The 20,596-nt window shown below is 49.8% G+C and overlaps 7 protein-coding genes across 7 annotated transcripts; 5 read left to right on the forward strand and 2 right to left on the reverse strand.

The window, feature by feature from the left end:
• Positions 1–497: 497 nt before the first annotated feature.
• Positions 498–2,869, reverse strand: hemA (5-aminolevulinic acid synthase HemA). Its single transcript, XM_058518494.1, has 2 exons — positions 2,472–2,869; positions 498–2,414 (listed from the first exon to the last, which is right to left on the reverse strand). Exons 1-2 carry the CDS (start codon positions 2,809–2,811, stop codon positions 820–822), a joined length of 1,935 nt encoding a protein of 644 aa, XP_058369282.1. The 5' UTR covers positions 2,812–2,869; the 3' UTR covers positions 498–819.
• A 2,122-nt stretch (positions 2,870–4,991) lies between these two features.
• Positions 4,992–5,948, forward strand: N7446_009750 (amidohydrolase family protein; the record flags this gene model as incomplete). The annotated part of the gene is made up of 1 exon (XM_058518495.1): positions 4,992–5,948. One exon carries the CDS (start codon positions 4,992–4,994, stop codon positions 5,946–5,948), a length of 957 nt encoding a protein of 318 aa, XP_058369283.1.
• Positions 5,949–6,491: 543 nt separating this feature from the next.
• Positions 6,492–7,257, forward strand: N7446_009751 (uncharacterized protein). The gene is made up of 3 exons (XM_058518496.1): positions 6,492–6,728; positions 6,783–6,878; positions 6,946–7,257. Exons 1-3 carry the CDS (start codon positions 6,548–6,550, stop codon positions 7,128–7,130), a joined length of 462 nt encoding a protein of 153 aa, XP_058369284.1. The 5' UTR covers positions 6,492–6,547; the 3' UTR covers positions 7,131–7,257.
• A 1,340-nt stretch (positions 7,258–8,597) lies between these two features.
• ino80 (chromatin-remodeling ATPase INO80) lies at positions 8,598–13,738 on the reverse strand (the record flags this gene model as incomplete). The annotated part of the gene is made up of 4 exons (XM_058518497.1): positions 8,598–8,791; positions 8,847–12,621; positions 12,675–13,154; positions 13,214–13,738. 4 exons carry the CDS (start codon positions 13,736–13,738, stop codon positions 8,598–8,600), a joined length of 4,974 nt encoding a protein of 1,657 aa, XP_058369285.1.
• A 1-nt stretch (position 13,739) lies between these two features.
• On the forward strand, positions 13,740–14,131 carry N7446_009753 (uncharacterized protein; the record flags this gene model as incomplete). Its single annotated transcript, XM_058518498.1, has 2 exons — positions 13,740–13,887; positions 13,938–14,131. The coding sequence occupies 2 exons, from the start codon at positions 13,740–13,742 to the stop codon at positions 14,129–14,131; spliced, it is 342 nt and encodes a 113-aa protein (XP_058369286.1).
• An 866-nt stretch (positions 14,132–14,997) lies between these two features.
• N7446_009754 (zinc-dependent alcohol dehydrogenase) lies at positions 14,998–17,063 on the forward strand. The gene is made up of 3 exons (XM_058518499.1): positions 14,998–16,442; positions 16,500–16,854; positions 16,910–17,063. Exons 1-3 carry the CDS (start codon positions 15,540–15,542, stop codon positions 16,954–16,956), a joined length of 1,305 nt encoding a protein of 434 aa, XP_058369287.1. The 5' UTR covers positions 14,998–15,539; the 3' UTR covers positions 16,957–17,063.
• Positions 17,064–17,595: 532 nt separating this feature from the next.
• N7446_009755 (MDR family MFS transporter) lies at positions 17,596–19,683 on the forward strand (the record flags this gene model as incomplete). The annotated part of the gene is made up of 6 exons (XM_058518500.1): positions 17,596–17,870; positions 17,942–18,020; positions 18,091–18,361; positions 18,418–18,921; positions 18,989–19,149; positions 19,217–19,683. The coding sequence occupies 6 exons, from the start codon at positions 17,596–17,598 to the stop codon at positions 19,673–19,675; spliced, it is 1,749 nt and encodes a 582-aa protein (XP_058369288.1). The 3' UTR covers positions 19,676–19,683.
• Positions 19,684–20,596: the final 913 nt, after the last annotated feature.

Here is a 20,596-nt window from a genome sequence, read left to right on the forward strand (position 1 = left end):
GTGTGGATGTACTCTTTTGCTGTCTGGACTTTCATTTCCTTTCATGGAATATTGGCGCATATGTGTGTTTCAAAATTTTGTTGTTTTTTTATCTGTTTCTATATCAATGAGACAATGTTACATAGCCAAAAGAATTGACTGGGTCATTCCTCTTTTTACTTCGTCTTTTGCCAACGTCAAGTCTACGTATTGGTACTTCGCACCATTAGGCCTAGTATAGCGATACTAGGTAGAAAATCAGGTAGAAACGAGCCTGAAGACATAGTATTATTGTAATTGTTTGTTTTATCCTTGGCTAGGTTTTAGAAGATTTGTATCGTATCGGTTGAGCTGATATATATTTTGAGCTCTTCAGGGTAACCCTAACTTTCGCGCGCAAAGTCGCATCAGTTTGAACCGAAACAAATAAATAAGCATCTAGATGCTCCAATCAAGGAAAGATATACCTCGACAGAGTCGTACAAGGAATCTAAGAAGGTTACGGTAGACGAAAGTATGTCCCACTTCAACCTTGTTCATTAGAGCTTGGTCCGCCTCTCAACCTGTCACTCAACAGAGTACATGTAGATACAACAGTAGATCCAGTATGTGCTCGGTGCAATCAAATGACAGCACACATCTATACAAGCCGAAGTCTAGCACAAGACACAACTACATCTCATGCAAAAAAGCAGACACAAAACATGAATGAATCAGACAGGTTTGGGATATTTGCAACGCGGACGTATATGCCCGCTTGCCAGCATATTAGAGTAAAAGAATGGACGGGGACTATGACGTTGTTACCCCAAAAACCGAAAATATTCGAAAGCCGGCTCTTTAGGCGACCACACCAACAGGGGTGGAGGACATCGCCGAGTGGGCCTTCTCGGTCAGAGGGGTAGCGGTCTTCAAAGGCGGCACAGTAGTCTGGGCGACTGCATCGTTGAACTCACGAGCAACAGCAGCCTCGACAGTCTCACCAGCCTGCAGACCTAGCTGGGCGTCCTTCCAGATGGGCTGGTTGGCTTCCTCGGCGCCTTCAACGCCAACGCCAACGAAACCACCCTGGCTCTGCCAGTCGCTGGCACGCTTGAGACCAAGGTCGTTCCAAACGGCCTGAACAGCCTGGACCAGGTGTTCGCGCAGTGGTTTGACGTGGCCTGGAGTCGGGGTGATGCGCAGACGCTCCTCACCGCGCGGGACGGTAGGGTAGTTGATTGCCTGCACGTAGATGCCGTGCTCCTCGAGAAGCTTATCGGAGGCCCGCTTGGCAAGCTCGGCATCACCAACTAGAAGAGGGACAATGTGGGACGGGTTGGGAATAACGGGAATATCCAGATCCTTAAGAGCCGTCTTCACTGCGCGGGTATGCAGTTGCTGCAGGACCCGGTCACGAGGTTGCTGAGACTGGTATTGGATAGCAGTATCGGCACCAGCCATGGTTGCCGGTGGGAGGGAAGTGGTGAAGATGAATCCAGGGGCGAGGGAGCGGATGGTATCAACCATGGCTGCCGAGCCTGCAATATATCCACCAACACAGCCGTAGGCCTTGCCCAAGGTACCAGTGATAATATCAATACGGTCCTGGACTGTGCCCTTGGTGCTTTGAGGGGAAGCGGTATCCTGGGATGCGTAGGCATCATAATCAAGATGCTCCGCAACTCCAGCTCCATGAGGACCATACATTCCAACGGCATGGACTTCATCCAAGAAAGTGATGGCACCGTACTTCTCGGCGAGATCACAGATCTGCTCAATGGGTGCAATTGACCCACACATACTGTAAACGGACTCAAAAGCGATGATCTTGGGCGTGCTAAGTGGCAATGAGGCCAATTTGGCTTCGAGGTCTTCCAAGTCGTTATGCTTGAAGACCATCTTCTTAGCGCCGGAGTGGCGGATACCCTGGATCATGGATGCATGATTGAGACTGTCCGATAGAATGACACAATCGGGCATCTTACTGCCCAGAGTGGCCAGGGTTGCATCATTAGCCACAAAGCAAGAGCTAAAGACCAAGGCGGCCTCCTTTCCATGCAACTTGGCGAGCGTGTCCTCCAGTGCGACAGCATGCTGGTTGTGACCCGAGATGTTACGGGTACCACCTGCGCCTGCTCCGTAGGTGTCGAGGGTCTTGTGCATCGAGTTCAAGACGTGGGGGTTGCGGCCCATGCCGAGGTAGTCATTTGAACACCAGACAGTCACACGCTCCTCGGTGGAGGCAGTGTGGGCCCGAGGGAACTCCTGAGCGAGACGGTTGATGTTGTTGAAGTACCGATAGGACTTGTCCTTGTGCTTCTTTTCCAACTCGGTGTTGTAGAAGTCATCATAGTTGTAACGACCGGTGGTGGGTGCCTCGGGGCGGGGGCCGCGGACCGCGGCCTCGTTGGCGGTAGGGGAAGAGCGAATCGGGTTGTTCAGACCAGGGCGTCCTGCAGTCAGATTAGAAACTACTCAAAGCATAAGCCCTCATAGAGTTTAGTGTTTACCTCGCTCGTTCTTCTCGTATCCCCCAGAAGCCAGACTAGCGGGGTGACCTCCGGTGGTGTGCAATGCCCGCTTGCCGGTCGGTGCGCGGAGAGGCTGCATGGCGGTAACTCCTGCAGCGCACGAGGTGAAGCGCTTGGTACCGTGAAGGCGGGCACTCTGGACAGCCAGGGCCTTGCTCATGACCGGGCAGCGGCGAGCCAGGACTTGGAGATTGGACATAGTGCCACCTCCAGGGCTGCTGCTGGGACGAGTAGCGGTCGAGAGCGTGCGGAGGGTGGTAGGCGAAGTCCGCTTGAGGAAAGGGCACATGGAACGAGACTGTTGCAAAAGAGCCTCCATTGTGATTGGATTGAAGCAAAATGAAGTGAATGTAGAACCGTAACAAGGGTTCCTGGAGATTTAAAGCGACACAAGATCAAAGCCCGAGAGCCCGGCGGGACCACAGTTAAAGAAGAAAATCGGTCTGGGCGGCAAGGGCTGAGTCATCCGGCAATCGGCTTATAAATGGTGGTCTGTGATTGGTTGCTTTTCGTAGACACGGATGTCCCTTCCCGACGTGGTAAGTGGCAGCGCCCGTGAGATGCACGTGATAATATAAATTTTCGCCTGACAAAATAGGCGTCAAGATTATCCAAACAGAACCCACGCAGATCTCCCGAGTGGATCCAACCCACTGATCAACACTTCATCTGGGGTATATGTACGCCAAGTTCATGCTAATGTTCTACTACTTGTTACATGCCAACTCTATTGGAATATGGATCTCCTTGAGGACAGCTGGATCATAGTTGAAGGTCTGATATTGTCTACCTAGAAGACTTTGCCTGTGAATGCCTTCGAAACAAACAGGACTTGGAGCTTGGACGTGAATAACCTCAACAAAAAGGACACATAAGAAAAAGGTTAAAAAAAATGGGGTCCTAGCCCTCTTTGTGTCATTGGTGGGCGAACCATACCAATTACCTGCTGAAATGCTATGCCTACCACATCTGGAAGAATGCCTTCACACGGGACTAACGTGCTATACATCGATCGCTACAATATAAATAAAGTATTGATCACCTTCCATGGCTCGAACGACGGTAGGTACTCATTTCGGCCGCATGATGGATACCCTTCATGAGATGTCTCCTCGGGTGCATCACGACTTATACCGGGGCGAGAGTTATTACTCTGTTCGTTAACTTTGATGGTATGGGTGGTTTTCTTGCTTTTCATTCCCCTCACTCAGTCTCAGCAAGATACCTGATGCTCAAGATTATTTACACCTCCATCTCGAAGCTAAATGCCTGCTTGGTGCGGGCATTTTCCTACCATGGTGTTTGGCCATGCCGTCTGCCGGGCTCTTCCAGCCTAATTGACTACGGTTTCTTTGATTGACTCCCCATTCTTGCACCCATTTCTGATATCCTACGTACCTTTTGAAATTCTAGGATGACTCCATGCATTTGAGCCATTAGCACAGTCATCCTCAGTAGGCTTGTGTCTTTTATTGACCAGTGTCAAGTCCACGCTGTACCATGCCCTGATCATCCTGACTGGCCTTGATTCTATTCACATCCACCTTTCCCGTTATGCCCCTCTTTCCCGAGTGGCATTTGTAGTCGGCTGCGGCCACGCTTTTACGTGACGTGGTGTCCCAAAAGGGAAAAAGAAAATTCCCCACCGGGAGCTCCGATGTCCGGGTCGAACCCGAGCTCTCTCTGCACGATATCCGAACACAGTTAACTACCGCTAGGTTATTTCGGTGGGGTGGTTACAAAAGTAAGGTTAACGTTACTGATAGAGGGTTGTTTTTGCCATCCCGATTAGGAAAGTAGTCATCCACTGCCACGTGACCTGGCCACCTCTCCCCCTGGTCCCCGGTGGAAACCCAGACAATCAATAGGCCATCCCTCACCTGGTTGAATCTCCAGGCAGTCTAAGAGACAGCACCTTTTGGAAGACTTTTGCCGTCTGAACCCTTCAGTCAATTAGAGAGCAAAAGGTAGCGGTAACCCATGAGGGGTCCTAATCAGCTCTGTCATTTTTGTCATTCCGGACCTGACATCACACGATTATTAACCTCACTTCTCAGCCTAAGTATACTAAGATAACCCGAACTTGTAAAGAGTGAAGTGAGGAAAGCATCACATATACAGCAACCCGTGCACAGGAGTTTCTTTCCACACACCCAGGCTCCTACTTAGACTTCAATTAGGGCGGTCATGATAGAATCATCCATAACGAAGTAAAAAGAGTAATTTTGTTTAACTAATAAAATCTGATAAGCCTACCGTCTGACGTGAGATGATCTGATTCGCAACGACCAACTCTATAGTCTACAGTTTCGGATTTAGGGCTCGGAGCTCGGACGGGCAACCCTAAAGACCGACGTCACCGACATGATATCCAACATATTTAAGAGCACCCGACCTCAATTCACAGTTGAACGATCTAAATCCCGTTTTTGGTACACTCCAAAACTAAAACAAACCTCTTCATTCATCGCCATTCCCAACAACCACCGACAAACCACCATGCCGCCCTTCATCACCCTCGAAGAACACTACCTCTCCCCCAAAGTCCGCGCAGCAAGCACACACGACGAATTCGCCCAGTTCCCATCTCATATAACGCGTAAACTAGAGAGCATCAGCTCAGAAAGGATTCAAGACCTAGACAATGGCCAAGTCGCCCTCCAAGTCCTCTCCCACGCCCCAGGAACCCACCCAACATCTCTCTGCAAAGAGGTAAACAACGACCTCGCCGCCTCAATCTTCAAGAACCCAACCCGCCTCGCAGGTTTTGCCCTCCTACCCATGAGCGATGCCCCGGCGGCAGCGGCCGAACTGGAGCGATGCACGCGCGAGCTCGGGTTCGTGGGCGCCTTAGTAGACAACCATATCAACGGAAAATTCTACGACAACGAGAGATTCTGGGTGATATTTGAGAAAGCGCAGGAGCTTGACGTGCCCATTTACATCCATCCGTCGTGGGCGACTGAGGAGACGGTTGAGTACTACAAGGGAAATTACGATGACTCTGTTGCTATGGCGTTGAGTGCTTTTGGGTGGGGGTGGCATTCTGAGACGGCGGCGCATATTCTGCGGCTTTATGCTAGTGGGTTGTTTGATCGGTTTCCGCGGTTGAAGATTGTTATTGGGCATATGGGTGAGATGCTGCCGTTTCAGTTGGAGAGGGTTATGCTTGTTTCTGCGCGGTGGGGGAGGGAGAGGTCTTTCAAGGAGGTTTGGGATGCGAATATTTGGGTTACTACAAGTGGGATGTTTGCGCTGCCGCCTTTCGCTTGTCTTTTGCAGACTACTAGTATTGACAAGGTTTTGTATAGTGTTGATTATCCTTTCTCTTTGAATGAGAAGGGGTTGGAGTTTTTTGAGAGGGTTAAGAAGAGTGGGTTGATTGCTGGGGAGGATTTGGAGAAGTTTGCTTTTAAGAATGCTGAGGCATTGCTGGGTGTTAAAGCACAGATATGAATGTACGAGCCTATACATTATCACGATCAAAACACCCTAAGGCGATATCTCCTAACCGATACCGCGAACAATTATACCCGTACGGCCCTATCGCTTACACCGTCTATTTAAGATGATAAGATGCCTAAGTGGCCGGGGTAGGTACTACTCAGATATGATATATGATCTGGTTTTAAAGACCCAGAGTCAGCGGACGCGGCTCGTAACAACATTAAATAGCTAAAACGAGCTAGGAAATAAAAAGATAGTGAAGCCACGATGTGGTATTGTCGTGCACCGTACTCTAAATAGAAAAGCTTAACCTAGAGAATACAGATACATAAGCTATAGAAAAGATCATAGAAGAGAATAAGCTTACCATGTGAGACCACGCAGCAGTCTCTTTATTTAGGTGGGTAAGCGAGGTCGAAGCCCCAGCTGAGCATGCTGAGGGTTAAGATTAGTTTTCTCCCTTCCCATTCGGGTTAGCTCCGTGGCCTTTGATGCCCATTTTACCCCGTTCTCACCCTTAGCGCCTTGGGCGGAACTTCAGGCATCACTATCCCCCGTGCTATAGTTTGCTTTTGAGCGCTTCCAGTTTTCTACCCATTGCACTACAAATGACGCCTCTCAGCTTCCTGATAGCAGGCTTGAACTTCACGCGGGCTGAGACTGTCGGGGCTGGATTCTATCGATTTGTGGCAGACCGCTCTCTGGTCTTGTCCAGCGCGGAAATCCTCTCTGAAGCCTGGTCAGTGGATTCATGGTTGACAAAAGCCTCAGAGTGGCTTTCACGTCCTGGTGAGGAAATTCAGTTTTCTCCTTCAAAACCATAATATTAACGGACGGTCAAAGATGTTCTCGCAATCATCACCGCTTGGTGGATTACCTTCTCCATTGTCATTACAATTATACTGTGCCTTGGGTTTGGGCCTGGAGGGATTGTTACGGGTTTGTTATATTCGCGTGTCGCTCGTTGGGTGAGAACCGAGGGCTTCTGCAAGCTGACACGTTATAGGTTCCCTAGCGGCCGCTTTTCAATCCTTCATGTACGGTGGATTTACTCCAGCAAGCGGTATCTTTGCGACATTGACTAGTATGGCGATGATCGGCACACTCATGCCTTCGGCCGTGATATTTGCGTGTACGCTCGCGACTGCAGTTGCTGTGATTGTTTGGAAAATCGGGTGTGGACTGCCATGACGGGGGTTTTGAAGCTGTACTTCCACATGAGCTATGGTGACTGCACTTTTTTGCTGGTAACTTATGGAACAGAAGGTATGGAAGAGAGGCTATGTATGGGCTTTTGCTTGTTGGCAGGTTCAGAGACTTGATTGGCCCATTTTTACTCCCAGCTCCATTTTGGAGTGCCCCCTTGGAGTGCCGAACAAAACAAAATGCTTGATTCCTGGAGCGAAGTTCTTAAGCCAAAGGACGCCATTTCATATGAACACCTCGACGCTTTTGAAGAAGATGCTTGGGAGTATGATAGAAATTCCGGGAATGACAATGATTTTGAGGATTGGACTAGGGCACCTTGACAGGGACCTCCATCTCAGCTCATCTATAATTTGCTGTAGGTAGCTAAAGAGATTATGGATACCCGAATACAGTATTTAGGGGTGGCGCTGCTTCATCTCAGAATGATCGTGAAGGGACGGAAAGAGCGTATTGTATGTAGGAGCTCAACATCCATAACGGGAAAAATGTGTGTCAAGTCAGCAACAAGGTAAGTCATTTCCAAGGTTGCGGGAGAACAAGGCGAGAATTCCGAAGCACAAGTAAAGATAAATCCATTTCAAGCTATGTAGCTAGCTGGGTATATAGAGATGTGCGGCGACGAAAGTTACAAATGTGTATACGGAGCCAAGCATGAAGTATGTATCCAGTCTCTACATACGATCTACTCGTTTCAAAGCGCGTATACCTTTTAATGTATCTACGGGTAACGGAGCTGACACAAAGAACTTGAAAGAACAACAAAGTTAGGGAAACCAAGAGTATACGAGTACATCGAATCAATACATTGACACTCATAACCAAACTAGAACTTCTTCGACGCCCTTTTGAGCCTCACAACGAGGAAAAGTGAAAAAAAGTGAAAAAAGAACAATGTAGAAAGAAAAGAAGAGGCCCCCTTAACAAGATCAAACCACACCGAGACCGATCACACCTAGACACAACATACCATGTCCATAAAGCCACACACAACACACCAAGCAAGGATCAAGTCAGGTCTATCACAGTGAATGTCTTTCCTTCCTTGCCACATAGATAATGGAATCAAGTATCCATTGCTCTTGGACCGTCACACGAGTGCAGTCAGTTCAGTCTTTCAAAAAACTCAAATGTCCATAATCCAACATTCGCCAGTCCGGAACATAGCCAACGTCAAAGTCAAGGGGTTGTATGATAATACAGTGCAGGTTTTCACATGTTCACATGTCTGCCAATTGAGAAAGAGAAGAGGAGATAAGAAAAGGAAGAAGGCGAGAAAAAAAGATGATATAGGAAACAAGTGGGAAAGAATGGTAACAGCCGGTAAAGACAACGGGAAAAAAAGGTAAAGTAAAAGCACAGAGACAAACATGGAAAACAGAAACAGATACAAAAGCTTTGACATGAACGCCGGTCCCGGTTTGCATTAATTGACAGTCATCGATTTTTTTATTAATCGAGGCCGCCGTCGCCATCAATCAGGCGCAGGCGCTCCTTTGTGGTCTTGGCGCGTTTTGAAGTGCCCTTGCCCGGACCACGGCCGCGGCCGCGCTTTGCTGGTGTTGCTGATGGCGTGTCGAGAGACTCTTCTGCAGGTGTGGCAGCCCCGGAAGGCTTTGCACTAGCATCGTCAAAGTTACCCTCACCTATAAGTCGACTGGTTAGTATGTAGTTTCCAAATCAGGATTGGGTGGGTCTCACCTTCATGATACATGTCATCAAGTGTAAGGTCTCGCTTGCGCTTTGCGGCAGCCTTCTTTCCGCCCTTGACACCGAGGGTCTCGCCACGTTCGATGGCCTCCTTCTCCTTTTGTTCGATGAGTTCGGCTTCATCGTCGTCGGCAAGCCACAGAGCAATATCCTTGGTGCGGTTCTCGCGAGCACGGGTGTTGAAGTCGACACCACCAGCGGCACCACCAGTAATGACGACACGCTGCACCTCTTCCTTTTGCAGGGCACGCTTGCGAATACGTTCTTCGATGGTGCCACGGGTGATAAGACGGTATACGGTAACCTGGCGGGTTTGACCCAGACGATGAGCACGGTCCATGGCCTGTGAATCGATGGTAGGGTTCCAATCGGAATCGTAGAAGATGACAGTGTCGGCGGCAGTCAAGTTGATACCAAGACCACCAGCACGAGTTGACAGCAAGAAGACAAAGATCTCCGGGTTTGTTTGGAAATCGGCGACAGTGTCGCGACGGTCTTCCAGCTTGGTGCTTCCGTCCAGTCGACAGTACTTGTAGTTTCGGTATGTCAGGTACTCTTCCATCAAATCGATCATGCGCGTCATCTGGAAGTACAGAAGCACACGGTGGCCACCAGGCTTGAGCTCACGCAATAGCTCGTCCAACTTCGCCAGCTTGCCCGAGTCCGTCACGAAGCGACGCATCGAGGGAACCTCGATGTGATTGTAACGTCCCTTGAGTGAGAGCGGAGCCGGCAGCATAGGTGGGTGAGAGTAAGGCGTAGGGTCCAACTTTTGGGCAAGGATCTGCTCCTCGAGTTGCCTGCTTGAGTGGCCAGACAGCGCTTGTCGGACAGATGCATTGAACAGAGCGTCGTTGAATTCTCTCGTTGCCTGTTGACCAGACGAGGACACGGTGATAGGGGGCGCTGAGGCATTAGGAGCAGCGCATGGCTCAATTAGGTGTAGGCCTTGGCCTTCGAATGCCGAACGGGAGACGGTCATCAAGTCTCGCATCCGACCCTCAACAGCAATATCTTGTACAGCACTGCGATCATTCCGTTCAACAATATTCAACATAGAATGAGAGAGCACCGAGTTCTCTTTATCTTCGCCTTCGTCGTAGACAACATGCAAGCGCGACAGTCGGTTTAACTTGCCACGACGACGAGCAGCGCGCTCGTAGGGACCAAGGCGTGACAGCTCGCTGGCTTCTCCCGCAGAGGTGTCAACGAAACGCAGAAACGAGAATGCACCGTTCTCTTTGGCGCTCTTCTGGATGTTTTCGGGTGTCCAGACGTTCATCAGTTGCGACAGATACTTTGTTTGGAAACCGGCACGAGGGTTATCAGAGCCAGGAATATCAAGCCGGCCAGTAGAACTGCACAACAGACGCGGCAGCTCGTAATCGATCAAGTTCTTAGTCGAATAGCGTACATCAACAAAGCTTCCCTCGCGAACGAAAGAAGCAGTTTCCGCGAAGTATGCAGCAGAGAATGGAGACTTGGTCTCTGCACGCTCGAAAAGATCGGGGTGGTTACAAACTTTTCGGAACTGCATAACCAAGTTCATCAAGGTGCTGCTGTCAGTGTCGTCACCGGTAGCAGCCTTTTCAATAAGGTCGATGATGCTAACACGGTTCCGAAGGTTGGCATACAGGGCGCGCTGGCGGTAAGTCAGGTCACAGAAGATGTCCTTCTCAACCTTGTCACCAAGTTCTTGCTGGACATTCTTCTTCACACGACGCAACATGAAAGGCTTCAAGATCATGTGAAGACGCTTGAGCTGATCCTCGTTGAGCTTGGTGTTACTCTGAGCATGGGACTCAATGTCCTTGGAGAACCATTCGCTGAACTCATCGTGGGAATCAAATAGAGTAGGCATAATGAAGTGAAGCAGTGCCCACAATTCTTGCATGTTGTTCTGGATTGGCGTACCAGTTAACAGAAGACGGTTGCGGCAGCTGAAACCCAGCAAGTTCTTCCATCGCGAACTTTGAGAAGATTTTATAGCTTGAGCTTCGTCCAGAATCATGTACTGCCACTTCACCTTCTGGAAGTACTGGGCATCAAGAACGACAAGCTGGTACGAGGTTACTAGAACGTGGAATTCCGAATCCCGGTTGTAGGTGATGTGCTTGCGATCCCAGAACTTTCGCAAGATCTTACGGTCCTTGGCATTACCCCAGTACGGCAGAACTTTGATGTTCGGTACAAAGCGAGTAATCTCCTGCTGCCAGTTGTGAAGGGTTGATGCAGGTGCAATGACCAGGAATGGACCCCAGATGTTGTGGAATTCGGCCAAGTAAGCCATGACTGAGATGGACTGGATGGTTTTACCGAGACCCATTTCATCTGCCAGGATACCGTTGATTCCCTGCTCGTACAAGTTGACAAGCCAGTTGAGACCCTTCAATTGATACTCCTTCAATTGGGCATTCAACATGGTGGGTTGAGAGATTTCAATGTCACCCAGACTAGTGGGGTTCTGGAAGTTCATCTCGCCATCATCGAAGGCAGCCATATTATCACCCTCCTGGTTGAAGGCGCGAGCACGGTCCTGAGCTTGCTGCACGGCGTTCTGTGCATTTGCCATGGCGGCTTGCTGAAGCGCCGTTTCGTCTTCGGCATCGAAGTCGAGATCCTCGAAGGCAGTGGTTTTGGCATTGGGATTGGCTACACTGTTAGGAAGATTGATCGTGTGTGCAGATTGCTTGCCTGGTTGGACAGTCTCGCCAGTAGGTGCGACAGCGCCGTCTCCCTGTGCCTCGTCGGTTTTAATCTTACGACCAATGAAATGGGAGTACAGCTCGGTCTGCGATATAAGGAAGTTGAGCTTCCTCTTCTGTCGGTTGGCTTCACGGTCCGCCTCTGCTTTCTTGGCCGACTCAAGTTCCTGCCTCTCGGCCACGCGACGCAAGTCTCGTTCCTCGCGCTCGTTACGCTTCCAGAATGACATCATTTCACGCATGGTTCGCTTAGCACGGGCCTGGGTGTCCTTAGTGCTTTTGTTCGTGCGCTCTTGCCATTTGCGGGATTGCTTGCTGGCTAGCTGTGCCGTCTTGCGCAAGTTCTCTTGCCGGGTGGAGAGAGAAGTGGTCTTGATGCGATAGACCTTGGGAATATCCTTGCGTGCGATATCACGCCAAATTTGCTCATAGATCTGGTTGTAGCCCTTGCTGTCGTAATGCAGTTGCGACATCGGGGTACCCTCCTTCGAGGCTCCGGCGTCCCTCCTGGGGGTGAGGTATAGATCGTCACCGTAACCGTCCATCCAGGCATCCTCGGCAAGTTGCTTTTCGCGCTCTTTCTGCTCCTTGGACTTTTTGGGACGAGTACTAGGGCCAGCGCGGCCAGACCTACGCCGACTGGGAGAGGACCGGCCAATATGGAATTGACTGATCGTCCCACCTTCAAGGTTAGGAGCCAGGGGAGTAATCTCGCCGAGCTCATCCTGAGCGTTGCCACCCTCCAGGGCGCGCTTCGTGGTTCGGATCTTCTTTTGCGCTCGCTCGGCTTCGCGCAAGAACTTGGCTTTCTCGCCGGGCTCTAGGGCCTTGCTTGCCTTGCGCTCGGCCTCTAGCTTCTTCTGCATTTCCTGGCGCACCGTGTTTTCGCGACGGCGCTTCCGCTGCATGTCCTTCTTGCGCTCCTTCTCGTCCTGAACCTCTTTCTGTTGAACTTCGGCCATGACGGCACCTTCGTTGAGCGCTCGGAATCGTTCGTTGCCAAGAATGGACTGCTTTTCGAAGGATCTGCCGAGGTCGAGCAGGAATTCGTTGCGGCGGCGCTAATAACACATTAGTATAACGGTAAAAAGAAAATATGTGTCTGAATGCCTACCTTTCTCCGGATTTGCTCTGCACGGCTGCTATCCAGGGACCGTTTGTAGCTTTTCTCCCGATACCGTCCGAGTTCCGCATCGAAGCTAGGGTCTTCAACGTCGCTCTTTTCGGCTTGATCGATCTCAGCCGCGGCGCGGTTGACTTGCTCCAAGTCCACGCCAGGCGGGAATGGCTTCCGAGGTGGTGCACGAGGGGCCATACTAAGCAATTCCGATTCGGGTTTGGCGAACCCGTTAGGGGCGTGTGGTCCTCTGGGGCCATCCATGTAGGATTCCATGACCCTTTTTTCAGGTCTGGGGTATATGTTTCCTGGGGCATGGAGATGGTCCATGTGTCTGTGCTCATAAACGGAGGGAGTGTGAGGCGCTGGGATGGACATGGGGGCAGGCGGAGGGGACGGTTTTCTCGCGGGCTGTTCATCTGTCGGTCCGGACAAGATGCTGGCGAAAGACATCGGGTCGGCAGCTCTAGCAGGTTTCTAAGTGGAGAAAATATCAGTAAATCACAGGCTAATGGAGTAACTGGGACGATTCGTACAGTTTCCTGGGCGGGCGAAACAGGTCTCGGCTCTCGCATCATCGAATGCCCGTATGAAACACCATTGCCTCTCACGCGGTATGGAGACTCGGATTCTCTGGTAGGGGATTGCGAATGGCCGTCTGGGCGGCTGGATGGATGGCCGTGCGATGTGCCGTAAGGTGAGATGCCGTTGCCGGGAAGCACGGAGGCCCCATAAGGGCGCGGCGGTGGAAGTTGGCCCCCAGCTGGATGTCCCTGGTATTGCGACGAAGATTCCGGATGAGGGGGATGCGGTGGCGCCGTTCCATTCAAGGGCGGCGGCAGCGCAGAGGGCATTGGCGAGGACGCGTGCGAAAAGTGAGGGCTTCGCGTGACGGACGAGGGACCGAATGCGGGAGGTGTCTGCGGCGGGTGCTGGTGGTACTGCTGCGGCGGTTGTTCATTGTTTGGATAATAAGGATGGTTCTTGTTGGGCGAGCTGTAGGCAGCGTACCGATGCTGCTGAGTCGGGGACTGGGCGTTGTACGGCGGAGCGCCCGTCATGATGGCCGCGGTCCCCGATGCGGGTCGAGCGCGTCGAAGACTTGGTCACTTGGGAGGAGCTGAGGTCCAAGGAATTGAGGCACCTGGGAGAGACCCTGGGTGCAAGAGACACCAGTCAAGGGGTTTCGGAGGCCTAGCGTGGACGCGAGGTCAGTGGGTTTGGTTCATAGGTGAAGGTGTGGTTTCGGAGTGTAGGTAGATGAAAGAAAGCGATGGAGAAAGAAAGCGAGACAGAAATACCTGATGGACGGATGGGTTCGTTTGTGGTGGGAAGATGCAGGAGAGGAAGTTTCCGTGGAGTCCAAGAAAGAGAATGCGCGGCTGGGCCTAGGCGAGATGCAGGGAGGAGAGGGCGAGGGGGTCAGAGGAAGTGGGAGGAAAAAGGAAAATTGAGAAAGTTGACAAAGTTGACAAAGTGTGAAGTTGGGAGATGAGATGAAGGGAGGGGAGAAACGGGAGTTACTCTCTTCCTTCTGAATCGCTTCGTCTGGGGTATCAGCCGGGGCTTAGATCCGGTGTTTACCACAACCCTCTACTGCTTGAGTATTCAGTTGTATTGCGTTTCTATGTAGATGCACCGTCTTGGTTTTTCTTCGGTCTTCTTTTTTTTGATGCTTTTCGTCGACTCCCACTGCTCCGATCTCAGTTCCGAGTCCATACAAACACGCCGAAGCTTGGATGTGGAGAGGTGGTGGTGGTAGTGCACAGAACTACGACAATTTGACCATGTGAATTCGGTTCAGATGCTAACGGAGGTGATGATTTGGCTAATTAGGAGTTGCCTCCTCCGAATCTGCCTCCGAGAAATGTGATCGTGAGATTCGGGTGTCTTATCATTTTGCGCGATTATTAGATCGCGCCAATACCTAATTTTAGTCCATTCATTGCCCCAATATAGTCCAATTTGGTAGATTACAAGGACACTGAAGCTATTACTTTAGAAATAGCTATCTAGAGATAAATTTTAGCTAATACATTCTGACTATATATACTTGGTACAGCTCCCGCCCCGAAAGGAGGCATATGGCATGCACAATTTGTACTGAACAGATATAATCACACCAAGTTAAAGCACTACGTGAATATAGACTAACTTATAGGAAACTAACACGATTCAACCTGAATCCCCGAGTCCGACATGTCTGCATGTCATCTCCCCAGATCGGATCCACAGTCATAAGATCGCGATTCCCCCAAGGTGTTCGCGCACTGAGGCATTAGGAATATGTCTATCATCAGATGCCCCTTGATTATATTCTCCTTTATGATCCCGCAAAACAGAGCTCCCGCCTTCCTCTTGAGTATGAAACACAGTCCTGGCGATCTTCGTACTTATGCCCGGTGGTGACGTCCTCCACTCCCCATCAGCACAACGTGGGGGTAAGAAGCAGGTCAATCGGATCCGGCACAGTCAAATCATATCCAAACGACGTCCCTTCGGCTCTCTCTCCAGATCACGTTTCTCTTGTATCAAATGAGGGGCCGCTGTAGGCGCTGCACCAGGTTCCTGTGGGCTGCAGGTGAGACCGGGGTCTGTGGCATGGAGTAGCTGTTTCCTTTCCCTCCGGCCGATACTGTGGAGTGATTGACCCTGTCAATCCCCGTTAAAGCTCTGCCGTGCGAAGTCTAGGTGGCTGGGCATGACCGGGGAGGAAGGGGGCTGCGTATGCAAGCGGATGCGGATGGACTACGTAGGTAGATGATACCCACAGAGGGATAGACAGGCACTGATTCAAGGTATTTCTTGTCGGAAAACCGGATCACTTGATCGGATGCTGGAATCCGGGAAAATATCATTCTCATGGTCAGGCAATGTGGCTTGTCATACATTGGCACGTTGTATAAGAACAAGTTCTCTTTCCCTTCTCTGTTCAACATTGTCTTTTACAATTGTTACAAACATCCTTACTTCATACCTTACACACTTCTACTCCCACTTCTATTTCGAATTCTACTTCCTCCACATCCTAGTTTTCACGTCATCAACCTACACCTACACCTACACTCAACCAACCCGTGGACAACCACCAACCACCAACCACCAACATGTCCCCCCGCCATCCCCGACATGCAGTGGGCCCAAGTCATCGAGCAAAAGGGCGGACCACCAGTTTACAAACAAATTCCTGTCCCAAAGCCCGGCCCAGATGAAGTGCTCATCAAAGTCCGCTACAGCGGCGTCTGCCACACAGACCTACACGCCATGAAAGGCGACTGGCCCCTACCCCTCAAGCAACCCCTAGTAGGCGGCCACGAAGGCGCCGGCATCGTCGTCGCCAAAGGTGAATTGGCCAAGGGCATCGAGATCGGCGACCACGCGGGTATCAAGTGGTTGAATGGATCGTGCTTGGCATGCGAGTTCTGCAAGACCTCTGATGAACCTCTGTGTCCTGATGCTGAGCTCTCTGGATACACGGTTGACGGTACCTTCCAGCAGTATGCTATTGGTAAGGCGGCGCATGTGTCCAAGTTGCCGAAGGAGGTCGCCCTTGATGCTGTTGCTCCTATTCTCTGTGCCGGTGTTACTGTTTACAAAGGTCTCAAGGAGTCTGGTGCGAAGCCTGGTCAGACTGTTGCTATTGTTGGTGCTGGAGGTGGTCTTGGCTCGTTGGCTCAGCAATATGCTAAGGCTATGGGATTGCGCGTTATTGCTATTGATGGTGGAGATGAGAAGCGAGGTATGTGCGAGCGGCTCGGTGCTGAGGTATAATATCATTCTTTGCTCTGCTTTGGTGTGAGCTTGAGCTAATATTTTGTCTAGGCCTACATCGATTTCACCAAGTCCAAGGACCTCGTCGAAGACGTTAAGGCCGCTACTCCCGGAGGCCTGGGTGCCCATGCTGTGCTCCTTCTTGCTGTCTCTGAGAAGCCTTTCCAGCAGGCTGTCGAGTATGCCCGTTCCCGTGGCACGATCGTTGCTATCGGTATGCCCGCCAATGCATTCCTCAAGGCTCCCGTTTTTACCACCGTTGTCAAGATGATCAACATCAAGGGCAGCTACGTCGGTAACCGCCAAGATGGTGTTGAGGCTGTTGACTTCTTTGCGCGTGGTTTGATCAAGGCTCCATACAAGACTGTTCCTCTGAAGGAATTGCCGGCAGTGTTCGAGCTCATGGGTATGGTTTCGGTATCCCTACTATAATGTTCTGCACATGCTAACCGGTTCTACAGAGCAAGGAAAGATTGCTGGTCGCTACGTCCTCGAGATCCCGGAATAGATTCAGCGTCTTTGCAGATAGAACATGAGGTTTTGTGAGATCGATACCGGGCATGACCGTGTTGAATGCAATCCAGCAATCCAGCTGGCCGTTAACGGAGTGGGGTTCTATTTCTGAGCCTTTTTCCCGATCTAAGGTATCTTAGTGGTGTATGGATATCCTGTGACGCTAGTTGCCTCATTGTTGTCTAGCTATCATCATAAATGCTTAATAAACTGCATCATAGTTTACCTACGTTCTACTATTTCCTGTGGCCATTCGCCTGTATTCTGACCAAACCAGACACGGAGGTTACATCACTCCAAGATGTAGTTTCCTGCAGGTGAACCTGGATTGAGTCCGGATTTCGGCCGCAGACTCCGCTTTACTGTACATTCCGGGGCCTGATATAGATTATTAATAAAGTCTCAACATAGTTTCAACAAGATTATGGATAATGTACCTATAAAACACCTGCCACAGGAAAAATTAGATTGGATTCGGAATTCGGAAATCGACTCCGTTTTACTCTATAATACGGAGTCCAATCTGCAATGAAGATGCATTGCATTTATAAACAAAGGAAATGTCACTCTCATATGGTTGACCATAATGTCAAATATCTTAATCACAGAATCTGGACAAAACTCAAGTTTTATAATGACTGAGACAAAATCTCATACTCTACATGTACCTCCTACAGACCCCTCCGAACCCTGGCAGACAATCCCGGCACAGAAGCAAATCAATGCCGAGAAAAGCACCTCCATCACTGATACAGAGCCCAAGTTGGAGTATCCTACATGGTTGTCGGTGACTCTTATCCTCACATCAGTTACCCTGGCCTATTTTCTATTCTTCCTCGACTTGGCCGTCATTTCCACAGCCACCCCGGCAATTACAACCCAGTTCGACTCGTTAGTTGACGTCGGCTGGTAAGCTCCATTGACTTGTCTTGAGCACCACTGCTATCTATTTTCGTAAATTGCTGATCTCTTGTGCTCAGGTATGGCGGTGCCTATCAGCTTGGAAGTGCCGCATTCCAGCCTTTGAGCGGGAAAGTCTACAGCCAGTTCTCTATAAAGGTGTGCCTTGGCCTAGGGCTCACGCATCATGCTTGCACTTGATCTAAATGCTGACAAATTCATCATGTAGTGGACGTTCCTTGTCTTCTTTGTTATATTCGAAATTGGATCAGCCATATGCGGAGCGGCCCAGTCGTCGCCAATGTTCATTGTCGGCCGTGTCATCTCAGGGATAGGGTCTGCTGGGGTAGCTAACGGCGCCGTAACCACCATTTCCGCAGTCCTCCCAACAAAGAAGCAGGCGCTCTTCATGGGGTTGAATATGGGTATGGGTCAGCTGGGCCTTGCGACGGGGCCTATTATTGGAGGGGCCTTTACTACAAATGTGTCCTGGCGGTGGTGTGAGTTACCTCATATGCACTTTGAAAACCCCCAAAAACTGACGTCTTTCTGTTAGGCTTCTACATCAACCTCCCTCTGGGAGTGATAGTGGGCGGATTCCTTCTCTTCAACACTATCCCCGAACATAAACCTAAAAGTCCACCCTTGAAGATTCTCAGCACCGCCATCAAGTCTCTGGATCTCCCAGGGTTCATGCTCATTTGCCCCGCGGTCGTCATGTTTCTTTTGGGACTCCAGTTTGGCGGAAACCAATACACCTGGGATAGTTCAGTGGTGATTGGCTTGCTGGCTGGCGCTGCCGTCACTTTTGGGCTCTTTCTGGTCTGGGAGTATCGCCAGGGCGACGATGCCATGGTGCCATTTGCCATGCTCAAACACCGGGTCATTTGGTCGGCTGCAATGACCATGTTTTTCAGCTTGTCCAGTGTTCTTGTGGCTGACTTCTATATTGCAATTTACTTCCAAGCGATCCTTGACGACTCGCCCTTGATGAGTGGAGTGCATATGCTCCCAATTACGCTCGGCTTGGTCATGTTTACTATGGTTTCAGGTGTTCTGAGTAAGTATCTCCGATTATAGATTTTCGGTCTCTCGCGAAGATCTTTGCGACTGATGATACCACACAGTCTCTGTTTTGGGCTTCTATCTCCCATTCCTTCTCGCAGGGGGAGCAATATCAGCCATCGGCTACGGCCTCTTATCAACCTTAAGTCCAACAACCCCAGCCGCAAAGTGGATAGGATACCAGATTCTCTACGGAATCTCAAGTGGCTGTACAGCGGCAGCTGTAAGTTCAAACCGAGTGCTTCGCAGAAAAAAGACCCCGTCCACTGATCCGCAAGTCTCCACTGTAGCCCTACATCGCCATCCAAAACCTCGTATCAACGGAGCATATTTCTCTCGCCATGGCCATTATAATCTTCTGGCAAAACATAGGGGCTTCAACCTCTCTGATTGCCGCAAACGCCATTTTCAGCAACAGCCTTCGGAAGCAGCTTCAGCAGCGCGCTGCGCTGATTGGACATTCTCCAGACGTTATCGTTGCTGCTGGAGTCCGCTCCATTCGTGATCTGGTATCTGGACCAGAGCTCACAGCTGTGCTTGAGGCGTACGCGAAAAGCATTGACCATGTTATGTATCTCGGTATTGCTGTTAGCATTGCTGTTTTGGTTTTTTCTCCGGGACTTGGATGGAAGGATATTCGGAAGGCTAAGAAGCTTCGGGCTTTTACAAATGAGTCTCCTGAAAATGGGGATAAGGATTTGGTAAGAGCTGAAGTAGTGGGGGTGGGAAGTAGGAAAGCCTCCGGCTGATGTCGTTGCGCGTCGTTCTCGATAGTTTTGATTCTTGTGGTATATATACCCCAAGAGCTTTTATCACGTCGTAACAACTGAAAAACCGGCGCTAACCACGATAGATCTGGGGACGATAGTCTAAAGAACCTTAATAATACTTTTTAATGACTCGGCCAATTTTAAATATTCACATAGATAGGGCTGGGAAGAGAGGCATAACGTAGCCTGGAGTATCAGGCATACGGTAGTTTATTAACGTAATTCACTACCGAGCCGGCCACACCACCGAGTCGGCCACTTCAGAACACCATAGTTAAAGGCTGTTTTTGATAAACTTATATCTTAACAACCATAACTTCAATTCCGTTAATTAGTTACATATATATATTGATAAGCATATCCTAACATCTCTAGAACTTTCAAGCGAATCAATAAATCAGATAACGATGATACCATAAATTACAATGTAATTTAGCTACTTCAGCTACAGATATATATATCTTGAATAGTCTATCATAAAAATCCCCTAAACTTTGTCGAAGTGTTATACTATGTATCTGGAACATGACCTTTTAATATGAAATATATATAAGTCCCTATTGTTAGGATATAGTACTGTAATTTATCCCCTTAACTATGGTGTTCTGAAGTGGCCGACTCGGTGGTGTGGCCGGCTCGGTAGTGAATTACGTTATGGCCATCAGCTCAAAACTAATTTCCCCATGCAAACCTCCCACCGCCTCACTTACCGTCTCTATTACCGCCTTAGATAATTACAGCTTCGTACGAAAGCTATTCTTCTATAGTGACATAGCAAATGTTTTAACACTATTAGATAGACCGTTTTTTAGACCGTTTTTTAGACCGCCTATCGCAAACCGAAGAGTAAGTTTATATTATCTTACTTTCTAAAAGTTTTTATTATAATTAACCGTCCGA

This window comes from Penicillium canescens (genome assembly GCF_028828765.1).
Source record: "Penicillium canescens strain IBT 15451 chromosome Unknown utg000006l_segment0_segment0, whole genome shotgun sequence".
NCBI classification, from domain to species: Eukaryota; Fungi; Ascomycota; class Eurotiomycetes; order Eurotiales; family Aspergillaceae; genus Penicillium; species Penicillium canescens.

Excerpts from the sequence above, each read along its gene's own strand:
- N7446_009751 (XM_058518496.1), top strand. The coding sequence starts at position 6,548 with ATGACGCCTCTCAGCTTCCTGATAGCAGGCTTGAACTTCACGCGGGCT. Across the intron at positions 6,729-6,782 it reads AGAGTGGCTTTCACGTCCTG|ATGTTCTCGCAATCATCACC; the intron begins GTGAGGAAATTC and ends GGACGGTCAAAG. Across the intron at positions 6,879-6,945 it reads GCCTGGAGGGATTGTTACGG|GTTCCCTAGCGGCCGCTTTT; the intron begins GTTTGTTATATT and ends GACACGTTATAG.
- hemA (XM_058518494.1), bottom strand. The coding sequence starts at position 2,811 with ATGGAGGCTCTTTTGCAACAGTCTCGTTCCATGTGCCCTTTCCTCAAG. Across the intron at positions 2,415-2,471 it reads ATACGAGAAGAACGAGCGAG|GACGCCCTGGTCTGAACAAC; the intron begins GTAAACACTAAA and ends ATCTGACTGCAG.
- N7446_009754 (XM_058518499.1), top strand. The coding sequence starts at position 15,540 with ATGGTCAGGCAATGTGGCTTGTCATACATTGGCACGTTGTATAAGAAC. Across the intron at positions 16,443-16,499 it reads GCGAGCGGCTCGGTGCTGAG|GCCTACATCGATTTCACCAA; the intron begins GTATAATATCAT and ends TATTTTGTCTAG. Across the intron at positions 16,855-16,909 it reads GGCAGTGTTCGAGCTCATGG|AGCAAGGAAAGATTGCTGGT; the intron begins GTATGGTTTCGG and ends CCGGTTCTACAG.